This window comes from Anopheles cruzii, chromosome 3, assembly GCF_943734635.1.
Source record: "Anopheles cruzii chromosome 3, idAnoCruzAS_RS32_06, whole genome shotgun sequence".
Classification (NCBI taxonomy): Eukaryota; Metazoa; Arthropoda; class Insecta; order Diptera; family Culicidae; genus Anopheles; species Anopheles cruzii.
In genome coordinates this window covers 56,080,746-56,098,333 of record NC_069145.1, presented here as the reverse complement: position 1 = coordinate 56,098,333, position 17,588 = coordinate 56,080,746, and the positions used below count along the sequence as shown (strand labels likewise).

Here is a 17,588-nt window from a genome sequence, read left to right as displayed (position 1 = left end):
ATTGCCCAATAACTGCACTCGGTGATTTGCGATCGGGCGCAATTAGACAACGCCCGGAATACGTCACGATTCCCGGGATCCGTAGTGCAGTTGACGGCCGGCTCGGCGTGCAGCTCAAATTACGGGAGAATGTAAACAGGGAAGTGGACGTCGCGTCGCGTCGAGTTCCCATGATCTACCGGTGGTCCGTCCGAGTGGTCCAGTTTCGTTTTGCAATTTCCAGCGAAAGGCTTGCGAGACTCTTAGGAAACCGGCGCAAAGTGGCCCCGCGAGCCCCGGGGTTTGTGATCTAATTTGTTCGATCGGACCACGTCAAACTCAGGCGCCCAGACCGGAGCCGAAGCAATGTCGGGGTCAGCGTATCTGTTCGTGCTGCTGTTGCTGCCAACTCTTTGGGTGTCCGGTGCGCCCCATCCATCGGAAACGGTCACGAACGCGGCGCCCGGACCGGACGTTGACAAACTTCTGCTCCACGAACTCACCGAATCGAGGTTAGTTAGGTGTGGGGGGCCGTGTTTACTATTGTTCGGTTACGTGCTTTCTCTGTCCCCGGTCGGAACCGTGCCACCGTGTTCCTCTTACTTAATTTACCACGGCGGTTACGATTATTTCATTAGCATAACTTTGGCTCTCACACGGGGAGGGGGCAGACCTTTTTTCCCACATTTTCCCGGAGTTCCCGGAGAGTCGGACCCGGTTGGTCGTTGCCCGGTAATTATTGGGAAACGAATTAAAAAACGCAGTCGCGCTGCATTCTGTGTGTTCTGGGGCAGGATCAACCGTCGCGGAGGGGAACTCGGAACTCATCAGGCATGTACATGTTAATCATGGGATCCCCGGAAGTGCACCCGGAACCTTTCGGGAAAGTGAAATGCGTTGCCGCCATGTTCACGTTCACTGTTCTACCGTTCCAGGTGCTCCACCGATCGCTCTATTCCGCTACCCACGCTGGCCAACGGCCATCTGGGGTTTACCGTGTACGAAGATGCAGTCTACATGGCCGGGCTCTACAATGGAGCCGGCGGTCTTAGCCATCGCGCCAGGATTCCCAATGTGGCCAACGTTCGGGTGGACGCCGGCGGATGCACCCTAGTGCTGGATATGGCACAAGGATTGTTCCGGGTGGTACACCGACCAGCGTCCGGGCTGTACAGGGTCGTCCAGTTGCTCTACCCACACGCACTGTACCGGCGGCTGATCGTTAATCAGGTTACGATCGAGAGGCTCCGGCACCCGGACACCGGTAAGCGATGGCATGGCAGCGCGGGGTGCTGTTTTTGAGGTCGCAAAGTAATGCATGTAAATTAATTCCTTTCGAGTTCCGAGTTACATTGTGGCCGGGACGAAAAGGGCAGCTATATGTTATGTAGGGCTAAACATGCCATCATAATTATTCAATTGCAGCACAGGGGTTAAAGAGTTTCCCAGGATCGTTCAACGGTCAAACGGTTATGATCCCCGTGCAGGTTACGGCACCTGTCGCACCTGCCTGCTGGCTGGCTGGCACAGAAGAAGTAGGTCGATCAGAACATACGAAGGGAGCAGCGTTACAGGTCTTTTATCATTTCATCCCCATCCCGCGGTTGGGAACTCGGCCGTGCCGTGGTGACTGGCCCGTAACACTCATAAACCACGTCAAAGGAAGCTTTTTAATGATAATAATCGTAGCGTAAGGTACCGTCACGGGTGACTCCATTAAGACGTTTGATTTCTTGTTCCTCTGGGCCGTGTAACTGTTGCACTTACCCCGTACCCTTGTAATGTATGCAGCGTTCCCAATTTTACAAAAACAGCAACCACCCGTTTCAACCCAACATTAGTGTTCTCCCCACCGAGCACCAACACTCATTAGGGACTCTCACTGGTCGTTTCAGAAGAAATCAGCGTACCGTTGATGCCGCCGGTACAGTTTGCCAGCGAGGACATCCGCTTCGAGCCCGTCCGTAGCGTGCACTTCAGACTCGACGAATCACCAGCCGAGGCCGACCTGAAGACAGGGATTCTAATTTATCAGAGCTGCGGCGAAACGGTCGAGGTGGAGGATCGGCCCCACCAGCCGGCGGGCAGCGCGGTGTGTGTGCTATGGAATCACGTTCCAGAACGGCTCACACTGAGGCCGGCCGAGTCGTCGGTGTCGTTTAAATTTATAATGACGGTTGATGGCGATGTTGGTGTCGCGCGCAACGAACTACGAACAGGTACGTGAGTGTGGTGGCAGACGCGGTAAGATGCACGAGTCCTGTGGAGGAGTCGTTAAAAGCTCGTGGAGATAAAAACCGAATCATTCCGCGCACGGTGCCCTAAGGGGTGGCCTACCGCCGGTCTACCGTGCGTTGCGATCACTATCGAAGAATCCCATAATTCACAGCCCTTCTGCAGCCGGACGAAGAGTTACTGCGGGCGCATACATCACTGTGGGGCTCCCTCTGGAACCGCTTCGACGTCCTCACCACCGGAAACGACCAGCTACAGCGCGCGGTACGGGCGAGCATATTTTATCTGGTCAGCAACCTACCGTTCGGCGAAAGCTTCGCTCGGGCACCGGGTCCGTTCGCCGGACTCAGCCCTACCGGGCTGGGTCGCGGTGGTACGGATTTGGCCGACTACGAGGGTCACTCGTTCTGGGACACGGAGATCTGGATGTTCCCGGTGTTGAACCTGATCGACCGTTCGTACGCCCGGCGGTTGATCGAGTATCGCACGGCGCGGTTGACAGCGGCCAAAAAACTGGCGGCTGCAACGGGATTCCCTGGGGCTAGGTAAGAATTGTGTCCATTACTGTGCCCGACGATTGACCCCTTGTCTGGCCCCGGTGACAGGTTCCCCTGGGAGAGTGCCTTCACGGGCGTGGAAGTGACGCAACCTTGCTGCCCGGAAGTGGCCCAGTATCAGCACCACATCACCGGCGACATCAGCTTTGCCGTGCGGCAACATCTCGCTGTAACGCAAGACCTTGGCTGGCTGCAGGAATCGGGAGCCTGCCGGATGGCGCAAGAGATCGCTGCGTTTTGGGCCGCCCGTGTGACCTTCAACTACTCCGGAACCGGCCAGTACGACATCGCAGGTCCGCGTTGCTGACCTGCGCCCGGCCGTGGGACTGCTAATCAAGCAGGCGGCGGTTGGCGTGTAGTTTTGTTGTTAACGATCCTGTTTTTGTTTTTTGTTTTATTCAACTACCAGCGATAATGGGACCGGATGAGGATCATGAAAATGTTACTAACAATGCGTACACGAACGTGATCGCGGGCTACGCTTTGTATTTTGGCGAGTAAGTACCTCGGAACTCGGAAACGGGGAAACTCTTTTCGGGACCCGTCAAGATTCCCACACGTTCCACGCGGAGGGCGGACTCTATAGAATGGAACCCCACGGAATCGCTGTCCGGCTTTCAAACTAGGGGCCGGTACTCCCCCGATTAATTAGATTGAAAATGGACAAGTCATAAAACCGGACCAACCTACCAGAAGTCAGTTGGCGGCGCGGAACTTTTTGAAAGTCCGTTCCGTTCGTTTTTGTTTCTCGCCGCTATTTCGGGTTTTTCGGTTCCCTTAGGGCTTCCGTGTCCATGATGAATGGGTCAGCGAAGAAAAAGCGACGCATCATCCTGTTGCCTCTCGACGACGTTCCGACGACGGGAACGAGATACAACGCGCCCGTGACGTCAAGCCGTGAGCGACATCTCGGTGATAATGGGTTCACCTTTAACGGCACCTTTCACCCGGTTCCACGGGGCTGGCCAGGCCAGGTTGTCGGCCAATACTGTGAAGCGACATCTATCTCCGGCAGCCGGCCAGATGGGTGGATAATTTGATTAAAATTACAACTCCAGCCACCAAATGACAGCTATCTATTGCTTCCGGATCGTGTTGGGACTTCCGGCGCGGCACCCGTCCCGTCCCGTTTGGTGGTTTGGTTTGGAATTTCATTAGCTCCCAGATGGGACGCTAAGATGTAAAGGGTTCCACCGTTCCGTATGTGGGCCGTTCCGAAGAAAGCCGAAAAGCCGTCGACTTCGGATTGCGAATATAGCTGCGCTGCTGTGAACTGTAGCTGTCCGCCCTCTTCCGCCCTTTTTATCTTGACGTGTGGCAGTAAATTTACTTTATGAGTTTTTAATGCCAATCTCGGCGCTGCTGCTGCTGGTTGGAAGGCTGATGGGTGCGGATAAACCTAGTTATTAACCGGGAGCCGCCACCGGGGCCATGTCTGAAGCGTTTTGCCTCTCCTGCTCGAGTTTTGCTAATTGATTAGCCTTTTATTTAATCAACAACAGACATACCTTGGATCATGTGGTCATATGTTCCATTTTCTTACCTTTTCTGCAAAGCTTTGCTGGCTGCCTCTGCAACAACTCTGGATCTGGAGCGAATTGGAGCGAAATCGCCAAGCGCCTAAAACTACCGTATGACTCCGTGCTCGATTACCATCCACAGTACGATGGTTATCGTCCTGGGACGGTCATCAAACAGGCTGACACGGTTCTGCTTGGTTACCCGCTCCAGTACACCGGACAGACCGCAACTACCAGAAGCAACGATCTGAAAACCTACGAAGCAGTGACTCGCCCCACGGGTCCTGCCATGACCTGGGCAATGCACAGTATCAATCACCTGGACTTGGGCGAGCTCAGCCAGGCGGCCACCTACCTCAACCGCAGCTACCAGCCGCACATGAAGGGGTCATTTTTGGTGTGGTATGAGCTTCAACAACCTCCTGACTCAGGTGGCGCGCGGAACTTTGTAACCGGAGCCGGAGGGTTCCTACAGGCGGTGCTTTTCGGTTACGGTGGTGTGCGGATATATCTGGACCGTATGGAGGTGCGCGGATACTTGGAGCCACCACCTGGCAGCAGTAAGCTTGTTATCAAGGGGATACAGTACCTCGGAGCGCTTATCACCGTTGTGAGAACGGTAGACCAATCGACACTAACCGTGACTCACGTCGAAAAACCTCTGACGATAGAGTTCGACGATAGGAATGCCGTTGATGATGTCACGGTCAATGCAACCTGTGAGTATTGAGCAACCTCCAATTGTAATCCATTATTAACTGGTTTCTTTCCCTGCAACAGATGCCCTGCGTAATCGAACTGCCGTTGTCCGGTCAAAGAGCGTACCTTTCGGGCGGTGTCGTCTACCGGAAGATCTCATCGGAGCCTAACATTAGGCAAACAAACAAATCATCATTAAAAAATGACCTATAAAAACGAACGAAGCTTTGTTTCGTCTATTGAGCGTGCAACCGATTACTCAACAGCCCATTGCTTTGTATAAACAGTTTCCTGCATTGTTTTTTGTGACATGTTTTTTTAGTAATCCGCCCTCGAAAACCTCCCACAGCCCTAGGGTTTTGTTCAGCTATCTACACCAGATAAGATATCGTTTCGCAAACACGTTCCATGCTGTCCGAATCACGCAGCCCGAGGTGATTTGGGAGCGAGCCATAGGAAATAGATCACCGGGCCACTGTAACTGGGGTGTCAAAAGATTCGGCAATACTGGATCTAATCAGCGATAACACATCGTTGAACAAACAATTGAGGTATGAATTAATTATAAGTCTCTAGATGGAGTACTTTTATCAGTGACATTTCGTATCTTATCGTCGGTTTAAAAATCGTCTGTTCAAACTTATAAGCCTAGTCTGCGTGTGCCACCAGCGCAGTGTCCAGTGGAATGCGTTCGATTTGTGGTCACGAGATGCCAGGAGCAGGTGTAGTGATACTAACGGTGGCCTTAGGGTCGCTGCTACTTGGCGCTACCGTTAGTTTAGCGCAGAGCAATGATGCCCACTATAAGTTCGTGACCACGCAGCTTCCAGATGTGTCGGTGAGGCCAACATTGGCCAACGGTCAGATCGGGTTCGTGGTCTACGATGGACACGTCCATCTGAACGGAGTGTACAATGGCGAGGGAGGACAATCGCACCGTGCTCGGGTGCGCAACTTCGGAAACATCCAGCTGTACGATTGCTCACCCACGAATGGTACACCACAGCCTGGTTACTGCAATTACCAGCTGGACATGCGGGAAGGAAAATTTGTGACCGTTGGCGAAAGTTCCACTCTCGGCTATCGGGTGGACCATGAGGTGTATCCACATCGATTTTATGACTCGGTGCTAGTGAATCGTTTCCGAGTGCAGCGATTGAATTCGCAGAGCACTATACAGGTGCGGATCCAGCAGATCCCTGGCATGGACAGTGGTGACTTTGCGCTGGAGTCCACGAACGAGTTCGTCATGTCGAACGTGGTCTATAGGCAGGAGTGCAGCCGTACAGTGAAGATGGAACAATCGACCGTCCAAACGTATGGTCAAACCGTGTGCGTGACGTTCCAGTCGATCCCGGAATACTTGGAAATTACGCCGGATACTATGGCGAAGGAGTTCGTCTTTTACACCGTATTCAGCATGGTAGCTCAGCACGGTGTCCGGCAGATAGAGATATTGGCCGGACTAGTTGCTGGTGAAGAGCACGCACTGCACGTGAAAGAAATGGATCTTCTGTGGGATCGCTATGGTATCACGGTGGAGGCTAACGAAGACCTTGACCGAGCTATTAAGGCGAGCGCTTTCTACCTGTTCAGCTCGCTTCCGGCGCACAATGTCGATAACAACGTTGCCCGATTGCCCTTCTATGGGCTTGCTCCCGCCGGTTTAGGTCGCGGCGGTGAAGTAGAGCGTGAATACCAAGGACACAGCTTCTGGGATACCGAAATCTGGATGTACCCATCGATCCTGCTGATGGATCCGATCAACGCTCTGAAAGTGTTACAGTACCGATCGGTAGTGGCTGATGGAGCGCGCCTCAATGCCGTGAAGAACGGGTTCGAAGGTGTTCAGTTTCCCTGGGAGTCGGCTTTTACCGGCACAGAGGTAACGCCTGAGTGCTGCCCCGAGGTTGTAGAATATCAGCATCACATCACGGCGGACATTGCGTTCGCCATTCGGCAATACTTCTACACGACTGGCGATACCGACTGGTTCGGTGCTGATGCTTGCGAGATGGTACTCGAAACGGCACGGTTTTGGCGTAGCCGTGCGCGTTACAATAACGGTACCGATCTGTACGACATTCGCAATGCGATGGGCCCGGACGAGGACCATCACGATGTAACCAACAATGCGTTCACGAATGTGATGGCAGCCCACAATCTGTTTCTGGGCGAGTTTGCCAGTTGCTTCTGTTCGCAACACGCCCAGTCCACAGACGAGGGTAAAGATTTCTTGAGAATCGGACGAGGTATGACATTGCTATACGACGCCCAAGGAGATTTTCATCCACAGTACGACGGCTACGTAGACGGTACGCTCATCAAACAGGCCGACACGGTGCTGTTGATCTATCCGCTACAGTATCCCATGAATGAGTAAGTTCCAGCGAAAAGTCCTTAAAATCATCTCAGCTTACGATGAATCTCTATCATTTGACCAGGGCGACGAAGGCGAACAATCTGCGCAAATACTCACAAGTTACTCGGGAAAATGGACCAGCCATGACCTGGGCCATCCACACGATCGGTCATCTGGAGCTGGGCCAAGAACAGGAAGCGAGGTCCATGTTCGAGAAGAGTTACAAGCAATATCTGCGTGCTCCGTTCAACGTTTGGAGCGAAAATGGTAACAACGAAGCGGGTGCCGGTAATTTCATAACCGGTGCCGGAGGATTCCTACAGACCCTCATCAATGGCTACGCGGGTGTACGACTGCATCAGGATCGGTTAGAAATTCGAAATGTACGTCCGCCACCGGAATCGAACGTCCTATACCTACCGACAATCGAGTACCGAAAGGTGCTCTTCTCTCTGACGATCCGATCAAACAACATCGTTATCAAGTTCAAAACGGCCGGCCATACCGGAGTGAGGTTGGTTATCAATAATGCGGAAGCGGACATATGCTTAAACTGTGAATGTAAGTGTAATACGATGACACAATATCTGCTTTGATAATGACAAAACTTTTATCTTCATCACTTGGCAGATTCGGCAATGGAGTTGACCATTCAACAGACCGCGAATCAAGAATTTAATGGGTGTAGTCTGCGACCGACCACACTAGGCATTAAGGTAGCCGACCAAACTGACGGTGCCGCAGTGCTACAGAGTACATCGGTGGCTTTCGCGTCACTTATTCTAAGTTACCTCCTAAGCAAAATGTTTTAGGCGTCGTTTTCGAACGTGTTCAATTGATTAACTCAATAAAATTTTATTTATGTTTACGATACGATGTTTAACAAAATATAATCTTAGTGCCGGCATTGGTGCCGATAAACCTGAACCTGCTCTATATCTGCACTAAAACAATTAAAAAGAAATGCACCATTTCCAAACCCCCATTAAAATAATAAAAAGTGCAACTGTCGAATTGAATCACTTTTGCACGCAAGTTGCGCAACATATGCTGTCATTATGACTGAATTGCTGTCAGTATACTGACAGTCATAGTCTTTTTAGCTCGAAGGAAATTTTAAAAAAAGCAAAAGTGGATGTGAAGTGTCAACAAATAATGATTTGGCCGGCGTTTTTCCTCTGACGATTTGAGAGTATTTAGAAAATGATAACAATTATCAGTGGAAGATGTGGCTGCTAACATTGTGCGCCTTTGGGCTGTCTTCTATGACCGTCGCTGGCAGTGACTATAATTTCCTGTTCAATGCTACAAAGTGAGTTGGCCATCTACCGAGTCCCTGCGAACTTTACAAATCGATCGACGATCATCTCATTCACGCTTCCAGACCACCGAACAAGGCCGTAACGCCAACTCTCGCCAATGGCCACCTCGGATTCGTTGTCTACGGTGATTCCGTACACTTGAACGGTGTGTACAATGGGTTGAAAGGTGTTAGCCATCGAGCACGTATCCCCAATTTTGCCAACGTTCAGCTGGCAAATTGTTCGTCGCTTGTAGCGCAACCCAAAAACTGTCGCTACCAGCTCGATATGCGAAGTGGTAAATTTCGGACGATCCTTGAAGATCCTTCGGGGGGATATCGCGTTCTGCACGAAGTTTATCCCAATCGGCATTTCGATCAAACGATCGTCAATAGGGTGTCGCTTCGGCGGTTGCAATCAAAGCAAACGATCGAAATTGACACGCGGCAGTTGAGCGGCACCAAAAGTGTTGATCTTGAGCTCGCACCACTCGACACCATGGACGTCGGTGGGGAAGTGTACTTCGTGATGTGTGGTCGAACGAATCAAGTTGAGGATCCTCGGTATCAAGCGGAAGGCCATTCGGTGTGCGTGGCGTATAAGCAGATTCCTCGAAAACTGTTCCTTACGCCGGAAGAAACCGATCGGGAGTACGTGTTTTTGACCGTTTTCTCACGCTCACGCCAGGAAGCGGAACGAGAGCTGGAGGGCTTGCGAAAGCACGACTTCGAGCGATTGCATCGGCTTGAGATGGATCGGATGTGGGAAAAGTATGGCCTGCGCGTGGAAGGTAGCGATCGGTTGGATCGTGTGATCAAAGCGAGTGCTTTCTACCTGTCGAGCTCACTGCCTTCGTCGAGCACCTTCCAGCCGAGCAGCTATCCTTTTTACGGCCTTTCACCGTCAGGGTTGGGCCGCGGCGGGAAGGAACAGACTGAATACCAGGGCCACAGCTTCTGGGACACGGAAATGTGGATGTTTCCACCAATTTTGCTGCTCGATCCGGCAAATGCACGGCGGTTACTGCACTATCGAACACTCGTAACGGAAGCGGCCGCCGATTACGCGCGCAGCAACGGGTACGAAGGCTGGCAGTACGCATGGGAATCGGCTTTTACGGGTTGTGAAACGACACCCGACCATTGTCCACAAGTTCCCGAGTACCAGCATCATATAACGGGTGACGTTGCCTACGCAGCGCGGCTTTATTACTACGCCACCGGCGATCTTGAGTGGCTGCGGACGGAAGCGTGCCGGCTAGCGTACGAAACGGCACGGTTCTGGAAGAGCCGTGTCGATTACAACCCCGAGACGGATACGTTCGACATCGGCAGAATTATGGGACCGGACGAGGATCATCATAATGTGACTAACAGCATCTACACGAACGTGATTGCGGCGCATAATTTGTTCTTCGGAGCGTTTGTGGGTTGCAATTGCCGGGGACCGGGTGGCCCATTGCCGGAAGCGAGCGAAGATGATCTGCAGCAGTTTTTGCGAGTGGCTAGAAGTCTTACGTTGCCTTACAATGCACAGTACGATGTGCATCCCGAGTACAAGGAGTATACGTTCGGGACGCAGATAAAGCAAGCCGACGTCGTGCTGCTCGGTTATCCGCTCGAGTTCCCCATGAAACAGTGAGTAGATCGAAAAAGGACCCTTAGGTCTGCGGATGATTGACTGGTTTCTCTTTTCCTTCCCACAGATCAACCAAAGCGAACAATCTAAGGCTCTACTCGATGGTAACGCGCCCGGATGGTCCGGCCATGACGTGGGCCATCCACACAATTGGCCACCTCGACCTGAACGAGTTGGACCAGGCGGCCGTGATGTTCCGCAAAAGCTACCAGCAATACCTTCGCGCTCCGTTCCACGTGTGGAGCGAAAACGGGGACGGAGCGGACGGAGCCGGGAACTTCATTACCGGGGCCGGTGGTTTCCTGCAGTCACTGATCAACGGTTACGCCGGAGTACGGTTGCGCCATCGGCAACTAGTGATCACGAACCCGCGCCTTCCTCCTAGCGCTCGGCAATTTTTCATTCCGCAGCTGAACTACGCTGGAGTAGCGTTTTCACTCGATATCGGTCAGCACGGATTCAGGATCGTGTTCGGTGCCGGTGGCGATGCGTTCGATAAACTTACCCTGCTCGTCGATAGCGTCGAGCGTAATCTCTTCGATGGCTGTGAATGTAAGGCTGCACAAGGCGAACCCAGGGTCCGCGACCAATCAAACACATTCTTGTCTTGCATTACAGATTCCGGCACCAGTGATGCCACGTTGTTGCTTCGACAAGACGATGATCCGGCTAGCGATCAGCTAGCAACCTGTACGCTGCACGAAACGGTCCTCGGCATGCGATTGGCCGACCAGGATGGCTATCTATTCAGCAGGCTGCAACTTATTGTGATCACTGTAGCTGTGGGGTTGGCTGGCGTTCTCTACAGTATCCGCGTTGCGCTTGGAGGGAAGCGCAAAGCAACCGAAAAGCGGAAAGGTGGACAATCAAAGCCCTCCCGAAGAAAACCGAAAAGTAAATCGGCAAAATAAACCTTGGGTTGACGTGATGGGCCACTAAACCCGTCGAAAAAACTTAACATTTAATAATTGAGGTTTGAATTTTTAACATTCTCATGTTTTGCTGTTTTTTTATGAGACCGTGACTAATCACGAGCTTGGTGGGTGGCAGGCTCTCTAATCCTTTTGAAGACACAAAGGGACTGCTCGCCAAGGGGATCGCCTAGCTTTTCTCCTTTTGCTGGAGTGGACCATGTGGGATTCTGGAGTGGAGTGCTTATGGATCATAAGTCCACCCAGAACCTGACGCAATAAACATTATAGGTCGAAGGCTCTACGGTGTAGCTGCGGACAATTTCAGGTGTTACTCTCCCTCAGACCCTCCTAGCCGCATCCGAGAGGAAGATGCTCAGATTGATCTGTTTGTTTGGTGGAACCATTACCCGTCTGTTGTAGTTACCGGTCAACTTAACTCAAATACCCAGAACTTGGTGCCACGCATAATTCTACGATGGTTTATTGGAATATAATTGAACACAAGCACACACACGCAACGACACGATCACCTTCGGTAGGACACTAGCGTTTCTGCTTGATGATGCTGGTGTTTTGCTTCGTCCCGCTCAGCACAATGTATGGTGATTGTGTCTCCTTCTGCTTCGCTTGCAGCATATTTAGGGTACCGAGTGGCGTGTCGGTAGAACTCATCTTTTTCATCAACTGCAAAAAAGAATACGGACAAACGTTAAAAGACTGCTGTACGGGTTCTTAACATCCAGCACTCAACCTACCCCCTCCTGTTCACTCTTTTTCAACCGCTTCTCAACCTTATTCTTGCCCGGGCCCTTGCCGTGGAACTTGTGCGACAGATACCGGAACGCTTCCTTCGGGGTCAGCAGGTGTCCGTTGTCGTCGATGTATTCGAGCTTCACGTTCGGTTTGAACGAATCCTTCTCCTTGAAGTCCATGATGGGGCCCGCGTAGCGATCGCGCCGTGAGTACTTGTCGTTCTCCTCGGCGTGACTCTTGTCCTCGATCGAATAGTTTTGCGCCTGAAGATGCGCAAACCGAGCATTGCTCGGTCGATTGCTTTCCTCGCGCTCGAGGTATCCTTTCGATTGGGCCAGCTTCAGGGCACCGGCCACACTGGACGCTACGTCCGGTTCCTCGTCCAGAATCGCTACCTCTTCGACCTTAACGCCCCCTTCGGGGCCTTCCTCCTGCTCCTGCTCGGTGTTCACCGAGTTCCACGTGCCGGGCCGTCGGCTACTGCCCGCCACATCCTCTGCTTCCGAGTCGCCCCCGTGACCATCACTGTCGCGCTCGAAGTCCATCATTTCGTTCGGATCTTCTTCGCGGTTGCCGGCCGTTCCGTAGGTAGGGATGTCTCCGAGCGTGCGGCAGAATTCGGCCGTCGAATTCAGTAGCATCGTTCCGTCGCGCACCCGATCACTCTCCAGTCCGCCGACACCGTCCTCCGGTTCTTCCTTCACCTCGCTCTTGATACGCTCCGGATCGATCGGAAGGGCCTTCGAAATGAGTGCTTCCTTCTGGCGCAGACGTCGCGCCTTCTCCAGCACGGCCTGCAAATCTTCATCATCTTCGACCGTACTTTCCAACTTGACCGAGCTGAGGTCCTCCTCGAGGGCAGGCGTGTCATCCGTTAGCAGCACATCGGCCACAGCAATTGCTGCGCTTCTTTGGCGAAGCGTTTGCCTAAGATCGCTCTGCGCAGATGCACCGTGGCGTTTTGAGTGGCGTGATCCGTGGTCGGGTGCACCTCCGGACTCCTCAGGCAGTGATGCAAGGATATCGTCCGCCCGAAGCTTCTGTCGTATTTTGCGTACCTTTTTCTTCGGCTTCTTAAACGATGCCAGCTCAGTTTCGGTGTAGTAATCGGACACGAGTGCTGCCGGGGCCATTGCAAGGGAGTCGAGCTTTTTGCGGTCAAGCTTCGATTTGATCTCCAACAAGCGACGCTTTTCGCGTGCTTCTTCCTCGGCGTTTGAACCGATCACGAAGCTACTGGTGCGAGGACCTCCGTCGATCTCCTCGCGATATTTCCCCAAAACTTCGCGCTCCTTCGGCAACCCGAACTCGTCCACTTCATCGTCTTCCTGGCTGTACACGTCGTAACCGTAATGGAGCGGGTTTGCTTTGCGATTCTTCACATTCCGCTTGTGCCTCTCGTCGTCCACCATGTTCACGTTGACGAGAGTGTCGCCCGCGCCCTCATCCAGCACGTCCGCATCCTTGAGCGTAAGAATGACCTGCCGCCCTTCGGTAAACGCTTCCACATCGTGCTCGACTCGCAGTCCCTCGAGATCGCGATCACGGTACGCGCCGCGCCTCTCTGCTACCCGTCGCTTCGGTTCACGATCTTCCCGCTCCAAACCGGTGGCGAGTTCCTCGTCCAATGCATCCAACAACCGGGCACGCTCGTCCGCCTCCCGGCGTAATTTGTCTTTGTCGCGTGTCTTTGACACCCACTGGCGCACATCGTCCACTTCCTCGTCATCCCCGAGCGTCTTCAGGCGTTTCAGTTTCTCTTCTATCGCCCGCTTCTCCCGACGTTCCTTCAGTTTCTCGCGTATCTTCTCTTCCTGCGTCTTTTCCGCCAGATTCCGGGCCGGCTTATGGTAAAACTCGCCCCAATCGTCCTTCAGTTTACCATCGTCTCCTGCGCCGTCATCCTTAGAGCCGGAGTCTTGTTGCGGTTTCGCAGGCGTTACATCCAGTGGACGCAATCCGAGCTTCGCCCGCAGTTTGTTCGTGGCCTCGATCGAAAGAACATCTCCCGCACCGGCCTCCGGAATCGGAGACATCGATCGCTTCCGGCTCGATGATGATGATGCTGTCGGCGGTGGTGGAGGTGCTGGTTGCGGCGGTGATGTAGGTGATCGATGACGCTTTCTCGGTGCATCCGAATGTCCACGGGTACTGGACGGCACATCCAATGGGCGTAACCCTAACTTGGCACGCAGTTTGTTCGAGTCCGCGACCGACAGCACATCACCGGCACCGGCATCCGGAATGGGGGAAATGGCTTTCTTTTTTCCCGACGATGAAGTTTTCGGCGGCGGTGGCGGTGAAGGGGAGCGGCGTCGTTTTTGAACCTGCGGCGGCGGCGGTGGCGACGGAACCGGGGGACTAGGTGAACGGCGACTGATCGATGGTGGCGGTGGAGCAACATCCTCGTCGAGTGGAACTTCTACGCAGTCCGAACTGTCCGATTCATCGACCTGGTTCACTTCGGTGTGAACGAGCTCGGTGGCCGACCGGTTCCGGTGGCCACCGTGCGACCGGTTCGGCCGATTATCCGGGCGCTCTCGGCGCCCCTTCTTGTGGCCCTGCCGGCGACGGTCCGCTTCATACGCATCGTCCTCCGAGTGGGAACGGGATCTTTCTACGCGGTCGCGCTCGCGCTCGTAGCGCGGCGAACGACTCCGCGAGCGACTGCGCGAACGACGTTTATGTTTTTTAGAATCTCGTTTATGCTTTTTAGATGACGAGCCCATGGTTGTTGTTACCTGTGTCGAACGTGCACGCACACACCCCTACAGTTTCTTCCACAATTTCTATTGTTTTGATTGCAGAACCCGATATTTTCACGTTTAATTTTACTGCACAAAACACTTCATTTTGTTTTTCGCTTTCGGCTATCTGCTGCCGTCAAAAGTGACAGCTCCCTTAGGGAACGGTAGGTTTCGTTCTCCCTCGAAATAATCCCACAAATACTGAATTTGTGAGGAATATAAACTTTTTACTTCGTAGGTTCTTTACCATTAACTATTTTTGAATAATCTCATAGCTTTGATTCATTCATCATTCGATCATTTACTGTAATTAGACGAGAAACACAGTTTTGTTTTGAACCGGTTGTGCTATTCGAGCCGATTCGAACCGGTTCGGATTTCGAATCCAACCACAATCAAACGCAGCTGTCATTGTCGATGGCTGTTTCGCTTTTGGCTCGGTGATGAGGCTCTGATGGTTTGCTGGGGTTTTGTTCTGTGAAAAAGTGAACCATTCTTGCACCGAGTGATCGTAAACGGTGATCAGCTCCATTGTGGCCCAATATCACCGTTGGAATTGTGAGAATTCATTGCGGCATCACTCGAAATTGGCCACCAAACCAACTCACCAGCACCGTCTGCACCGATTGTCACAGCACATATCAGGAGCGTGTTTGTCAAATTTGGCGCTCTCCTTTGTTTGGATGTGAACGAGCGGAATACGCGGTTGCACTCGCGCGGTACAATGAAACCTGGGGCCACTGTGAAAGAGGAACCGGCAAGTCATCATGGAGAAAATTCCGAAGAAGACGACGATGAGGATATTGTAAGTGGTGTATGGATCAATCGAGCTTCCCATTCTCAATTATGGAATGCACTTTCCGCCCACTGTAGCACGAAACGTCCAGCACCTGTACCGATAACACATCGAATGGGAGTGAAACTCACATAAACCGGCGAAAACGGCGCCGGCACAAGAAAAAGTTACCGAAGGTGGTGAAAGCGATCTTCAAATTCGCCGGCTTCGTGAAGGAAGACCACGGTCAACCGCTGTTCGGGTGTCAGTTTAATCAGAACCTTAAGAACGGCGAGCTGCCAATATTCGCGGCCGTTGGTAGCAACCGTGTGACGATCTATCAGTGCCAGCGCGATGGTGGCATAACGCTGAAGCAGTGCTTCTCCGATCCGGATGTAAGTGAAAACCCCAAAAAGGCAGGTCGATAAAGCTTCCGATAGCGAAATGATCCAATTTCATGCTTACAGGTCGAAGAGGTCTTCTACACCTGTGCCTGGTCGCACGAGGCGGAGAGTGGGCGGCCCATATTGGCCGCTGCCGGACTCCGTGGTGTGATTCGAATATTTAGCCCTGCCTCGCTGGACGGTTACAAACACTATATTGGGCACGGGCACGCCATCAACGAGGTAAAGTTTCACCCGAAGGAACCGTATCTGTTGCTGTCGGCAAGCAAGGACCATTCGTTGCGGCTGTGGAACACCAAGACGGATGTGTGCATTGCCGTGTTCGGTGGCGTCGAGGGACACCGAGACGAGGTGCTGAGTGCCGACTTTGATATTCTCGGGATGCGCATCATGTCGTGCGGTATGGATCACTCGCTGAAGATGTGGCGCCTGGACACCGAAACGATGCGCCATGCAATCCGCATCAGTTACACGTTCAACGAAAGTAAAAGCGTTTTGCGCTTTCCGTCCGTGAACGAGCATTTTCCAGTGTTCTCAACGCGAGACATTCACCGGAACTACGTGGATTGTGTTCGGTGGATGGGCGATTTTGTGCTGTCCAAGTCGTGCGAAAATTCGATCGTCTGCTGGAAACCGGGCAAGCTGGACGATACGGAGGTGAAAAACAATGAGACGACCGTGATCAACACGCTCTCGTACAAGGAATGTGAAATTTGGTTCATCCGCTTTTCGCTCGACTACTGGCAGAAGCACTTGGCGCTTGGCAATCAGACCGGCAGGACGTACATCTGGGAGCTGGACACAGACGACCCGGTGCACCCGCGGTGCAGCACGCTGTATCACCCGAAGTGCACCACCGCCATCCGACAGACGTCGTTCTCACGGGCAGGGGACATTTTGATCAACGTGTGTGACGACGGAACCGTCTGGCGATGGGACAAGATCAATAGCTAGAGCGCGGAGTCGGACAGTTTTCATGTTTTAACAATAGGACACGGCGTGAGAGCAGAGACAAAAGGACTGTGTAATGCATTCGTAAATGAATTTCTTTTAGCTAATGGCGGATACATACTTCGCAAGAGCATGCGTTTTTATATTCGTGCGAATACCCTGAAAAGGCACGCATGCCCGATCGAATTCTTCGAGCTTGCTAATTCTGTCGATCTCGCTCACAAAGAACTAGCACCTAGGGGGATTCCACAATTGTGTTAGGAGTAAGCTTAGGGAAACCTCGATTGGTGGAACATAAACTTACCGTGGGTAGTCATCATCATCAAATATATTCTGGTAAATCTACGTGTTTTACTGAATTTTTTTTATCCACCAAAACTGTAGCGCCGTTATGCCAATGCAGCCGTTACGAATTCAAACGCGTTCGCTCGTATGTTATTTTCGAAAACCTTGCAATCCGAAGCGACCAATGACGAGAAGAGTCATTGCTAGAGAACTGTCATTCTCACGCTTTGGCGAACTGAGACGATTTGCGGTGGTGAAAATGTTCAAAGTCGGAAAGCATAGTTTTGAAAATTATCAGTAAATTTTACTACATTTCGCACATTAGAAGAATAAATCTTTTTGAAAAAGTGAGGATGGGTTTTCACTAGTTTCGTGCCGATGCCGACGAATGAGCGTGAGCGTGACCTGTGCCAAGTGAGTCGCGTGCTCACCATCGTACGGAATTGGCGTACCAATGAGTTGTGAGAA

The 17,588-nt window shown here is 52.3% G+C and overlaps 5 protein-coding genes across 6 annotated transcripts; 4 read left to right on the top strand and 1 right to left on the bottom strand.

The window, feature by feature from the left end:
* Positions 1–345: 345 nt before the first annotated feature.
* On the top strand, positions 346–5,208 carry LOC128270643 (protein-glucosylgalactosylhydroxylysine glucosidase-like). Its single transcript, XM_053008052.1, has 8 exons — positions 346–491; positions 915–1,243; positions 1,875–2,198; positions 2,369–2,759; positions 2,820–3,064; positions 3,181–3,268; positions 4,328–5,010; positions 5,072–5,208. The coding sequence occupies exons 1-8, from the start codon at positions 346–348 to the stop codon at positions 5,158–5,160; spliced, it is 2,295 nt and encodes a 764-aa protein (XP_052864012.1). The 3' UTR covers positions 5,161–5,208.
* Positions 5,209–5,699: 491 nt separating this feature from the next.
* Positions 5,700–8,164, top strand: LOC128270642 (protein-glucosylgalactosylhydroxylysine glucosidase-like). Its single transcript, XM_053008051.1, has 3 exons — positions 5,700–7,369; positions 7,435–7,913; positions 7,983–8,164. The coding sequence occupies exons 1-3, from the start codon at positions 5,700–5,702 to the stop codon at positions 8,162–8,164; spliced, it is 2,331 nt and encodes a 776-aa protein (XP_052864011.1).
* Positions 8,165–8,547: 383 nt separating this feature from the next.
* Positions 8,548–11,202, top strand: LOC128273304 (protein-glucosylgalactosylhydroxylysine glucosidase-like). Its single transcript, XM_053011243.1, has 4 exons — positions 8,548–8,664; positions 8,737–10,290; positions 10,359–10,843; positions 10,910–11,202. Exons 1-4 carry the CDS (start codon positions 8,579–8,581, stop codon positions 11,200–11,202), a joined length of 2,418 nt encoding a protein of 805 aa, XP_052867203.1. The 5' UTR covers positions 8,548–8,578.
* A 516-nt stretch (positions 11,203–11,718) lies between these two features.
* Positions 11,719–14,787, bottom strand: LOC128271837 (U4/U6.U5 tri-snRNP-associated protein 1). Of its 2 annotated transcripts, XM_053009493.1 has the most exons (3): positions 14,700–14,787; positions 11,961–14,625; positions 11,719–11,889 (listed from the first exon to the last, which is right to left on the bottom strand). In XM_053009493.1, the coding sequence occupies exons 2-3, from the start codon at positions 13,992–13,994 to the stop codon at positions 11,749–11,751; spliced, it is 2,175 nt and encodes a 724-aa protein (XP_052865453.1). In that variant the 5' UTR covers positions 13,995–14,625; positions 14,700–14,787; the 3' UTR covers positions 11,719–11,748. The 2 variants fall into 2 exon arrangements, with proteins under 2 accessions (XP_052865453.1, XP_052865452.1); XM_053009492.1 differs by lacking the exon at positions 14,700–14,787 and having other exon boundaries at positions 11,961–14,687.
* Positions 14,788–15,203: 416 nt separating this feature from the next.
* Positions 15,204–17,098, top strand: LOC128271332 (polycomb protein EED). The gene is made up of 3 exons (XM_053008804.1): positions 15,204–15,510; positions 15,579–15,875; positions 15,948–17,098. Exons 1-3 carry the CDS (start codon positions 15,430–15,432, stop codon positions 16,836–16,838), a joined length of 1,269 nt encoding a protein of 422 aa, XP_052864764.1. The 5' UTR covers positions 15,204–15,429; the 3' UTR covers positions 16,839–17,098.
* Positions 17,099–17,588: the final 490 nt, after the last annotated feature.

Coding starts and splice junctions, on each gene's coding strand:
- LOC128271332 (XM_053008804.1), top strand. CDS start 15,430: ATGAAACCTGGGGCCACTGTGAAAGAGGAACCGGCAAGTCATCATGGA. Junction 15,511..15,578: donor AAGACGACGATGAGGATATT/GTAAGTGGTGTA, acceptor CGCCCACTGTAG/CACGAAACGTCCAGCACCTG. Junction 15,876..15,947: donor AGTGCTTCTCCGATCCGGAT/GTAAGTGAAAAC, acceptor TCATGCTTACAG/GTCGAAGAGGTCTTCTACAC.
- LOC128271837 (XM_053009492.1), bottom strand. CDS start 14,687: ATGGGCTCGTCATCTAAAAAGCATAAACGAGATTCTAAAAAACATAAA. Junction 11,890..11,960: donor AAAAGAGTGAACAGGAGGGG/GTAGGTTGAGTG, acceptor TCTTTTTTGCAG/TTGATGAAAAAGATGAGTTC.
- LOC128270643 (XM_053008052.1), top strand. CDS start 346: ATGTCGGGGTCAGCGTATCTGTTCGTGCTGCTGTTGCTGCCAACTCTT. Junction 2,199..2,368: donor GCGCAACGAACTACGAACAG/GTACGTGAGTGT, acceptor CATAATTCACAG/CCCTTCTGCAGCCGGACGAA. Junction 5,011..5,071: donor TGTCACGGTCAATGCAACCT/GTGAGTATTGAG, acceptor TCCCTGCAACAG/ATGCCCTGCGTAATCGAACT.
- LOC128273304 (XM_053011243.1), top strand. CDS start 8,579: ATGTGGCTGCTAACATTGTGCGCCTTTGGGCTGTCTTCTATGACCGTC. Junction 8,665..8,736: donor TTCCTGTTCAATGCTACAAA/GTGAGTTGGCCA, acceptor TCACGCTTCCAG/ACCACCGAACAAGGCCGTAA. Junction 10,844..10,909: donor TCTCTTCGATGGCTGTGAAT/GTAAGGCTGCAC, acceptor CTTGCATTACAG/ATTCCGGCACCAGTGATGCC.
- LOC128270642 (XM_053008051.1), top strand. CDS start 5,700: ATGCCAGGAGCAGGTGTAGTGATACTAACGGTGGCCTTAGGGTCGCTG. Junction 7,370..7,434: donor CTACAGTATCCCATGAATGA/GTAAGTTCCAGC, acceptor TCATTTGACCAG/GGCGACGAAGGCGAACAATC. Junction 7,914..7,982: donor CATATGCTTAAACTGTGAAT/GTAAGTGTAATA, acceptor ATCACTTGGCAG/ATTCGGCAATGGAGTTGACC.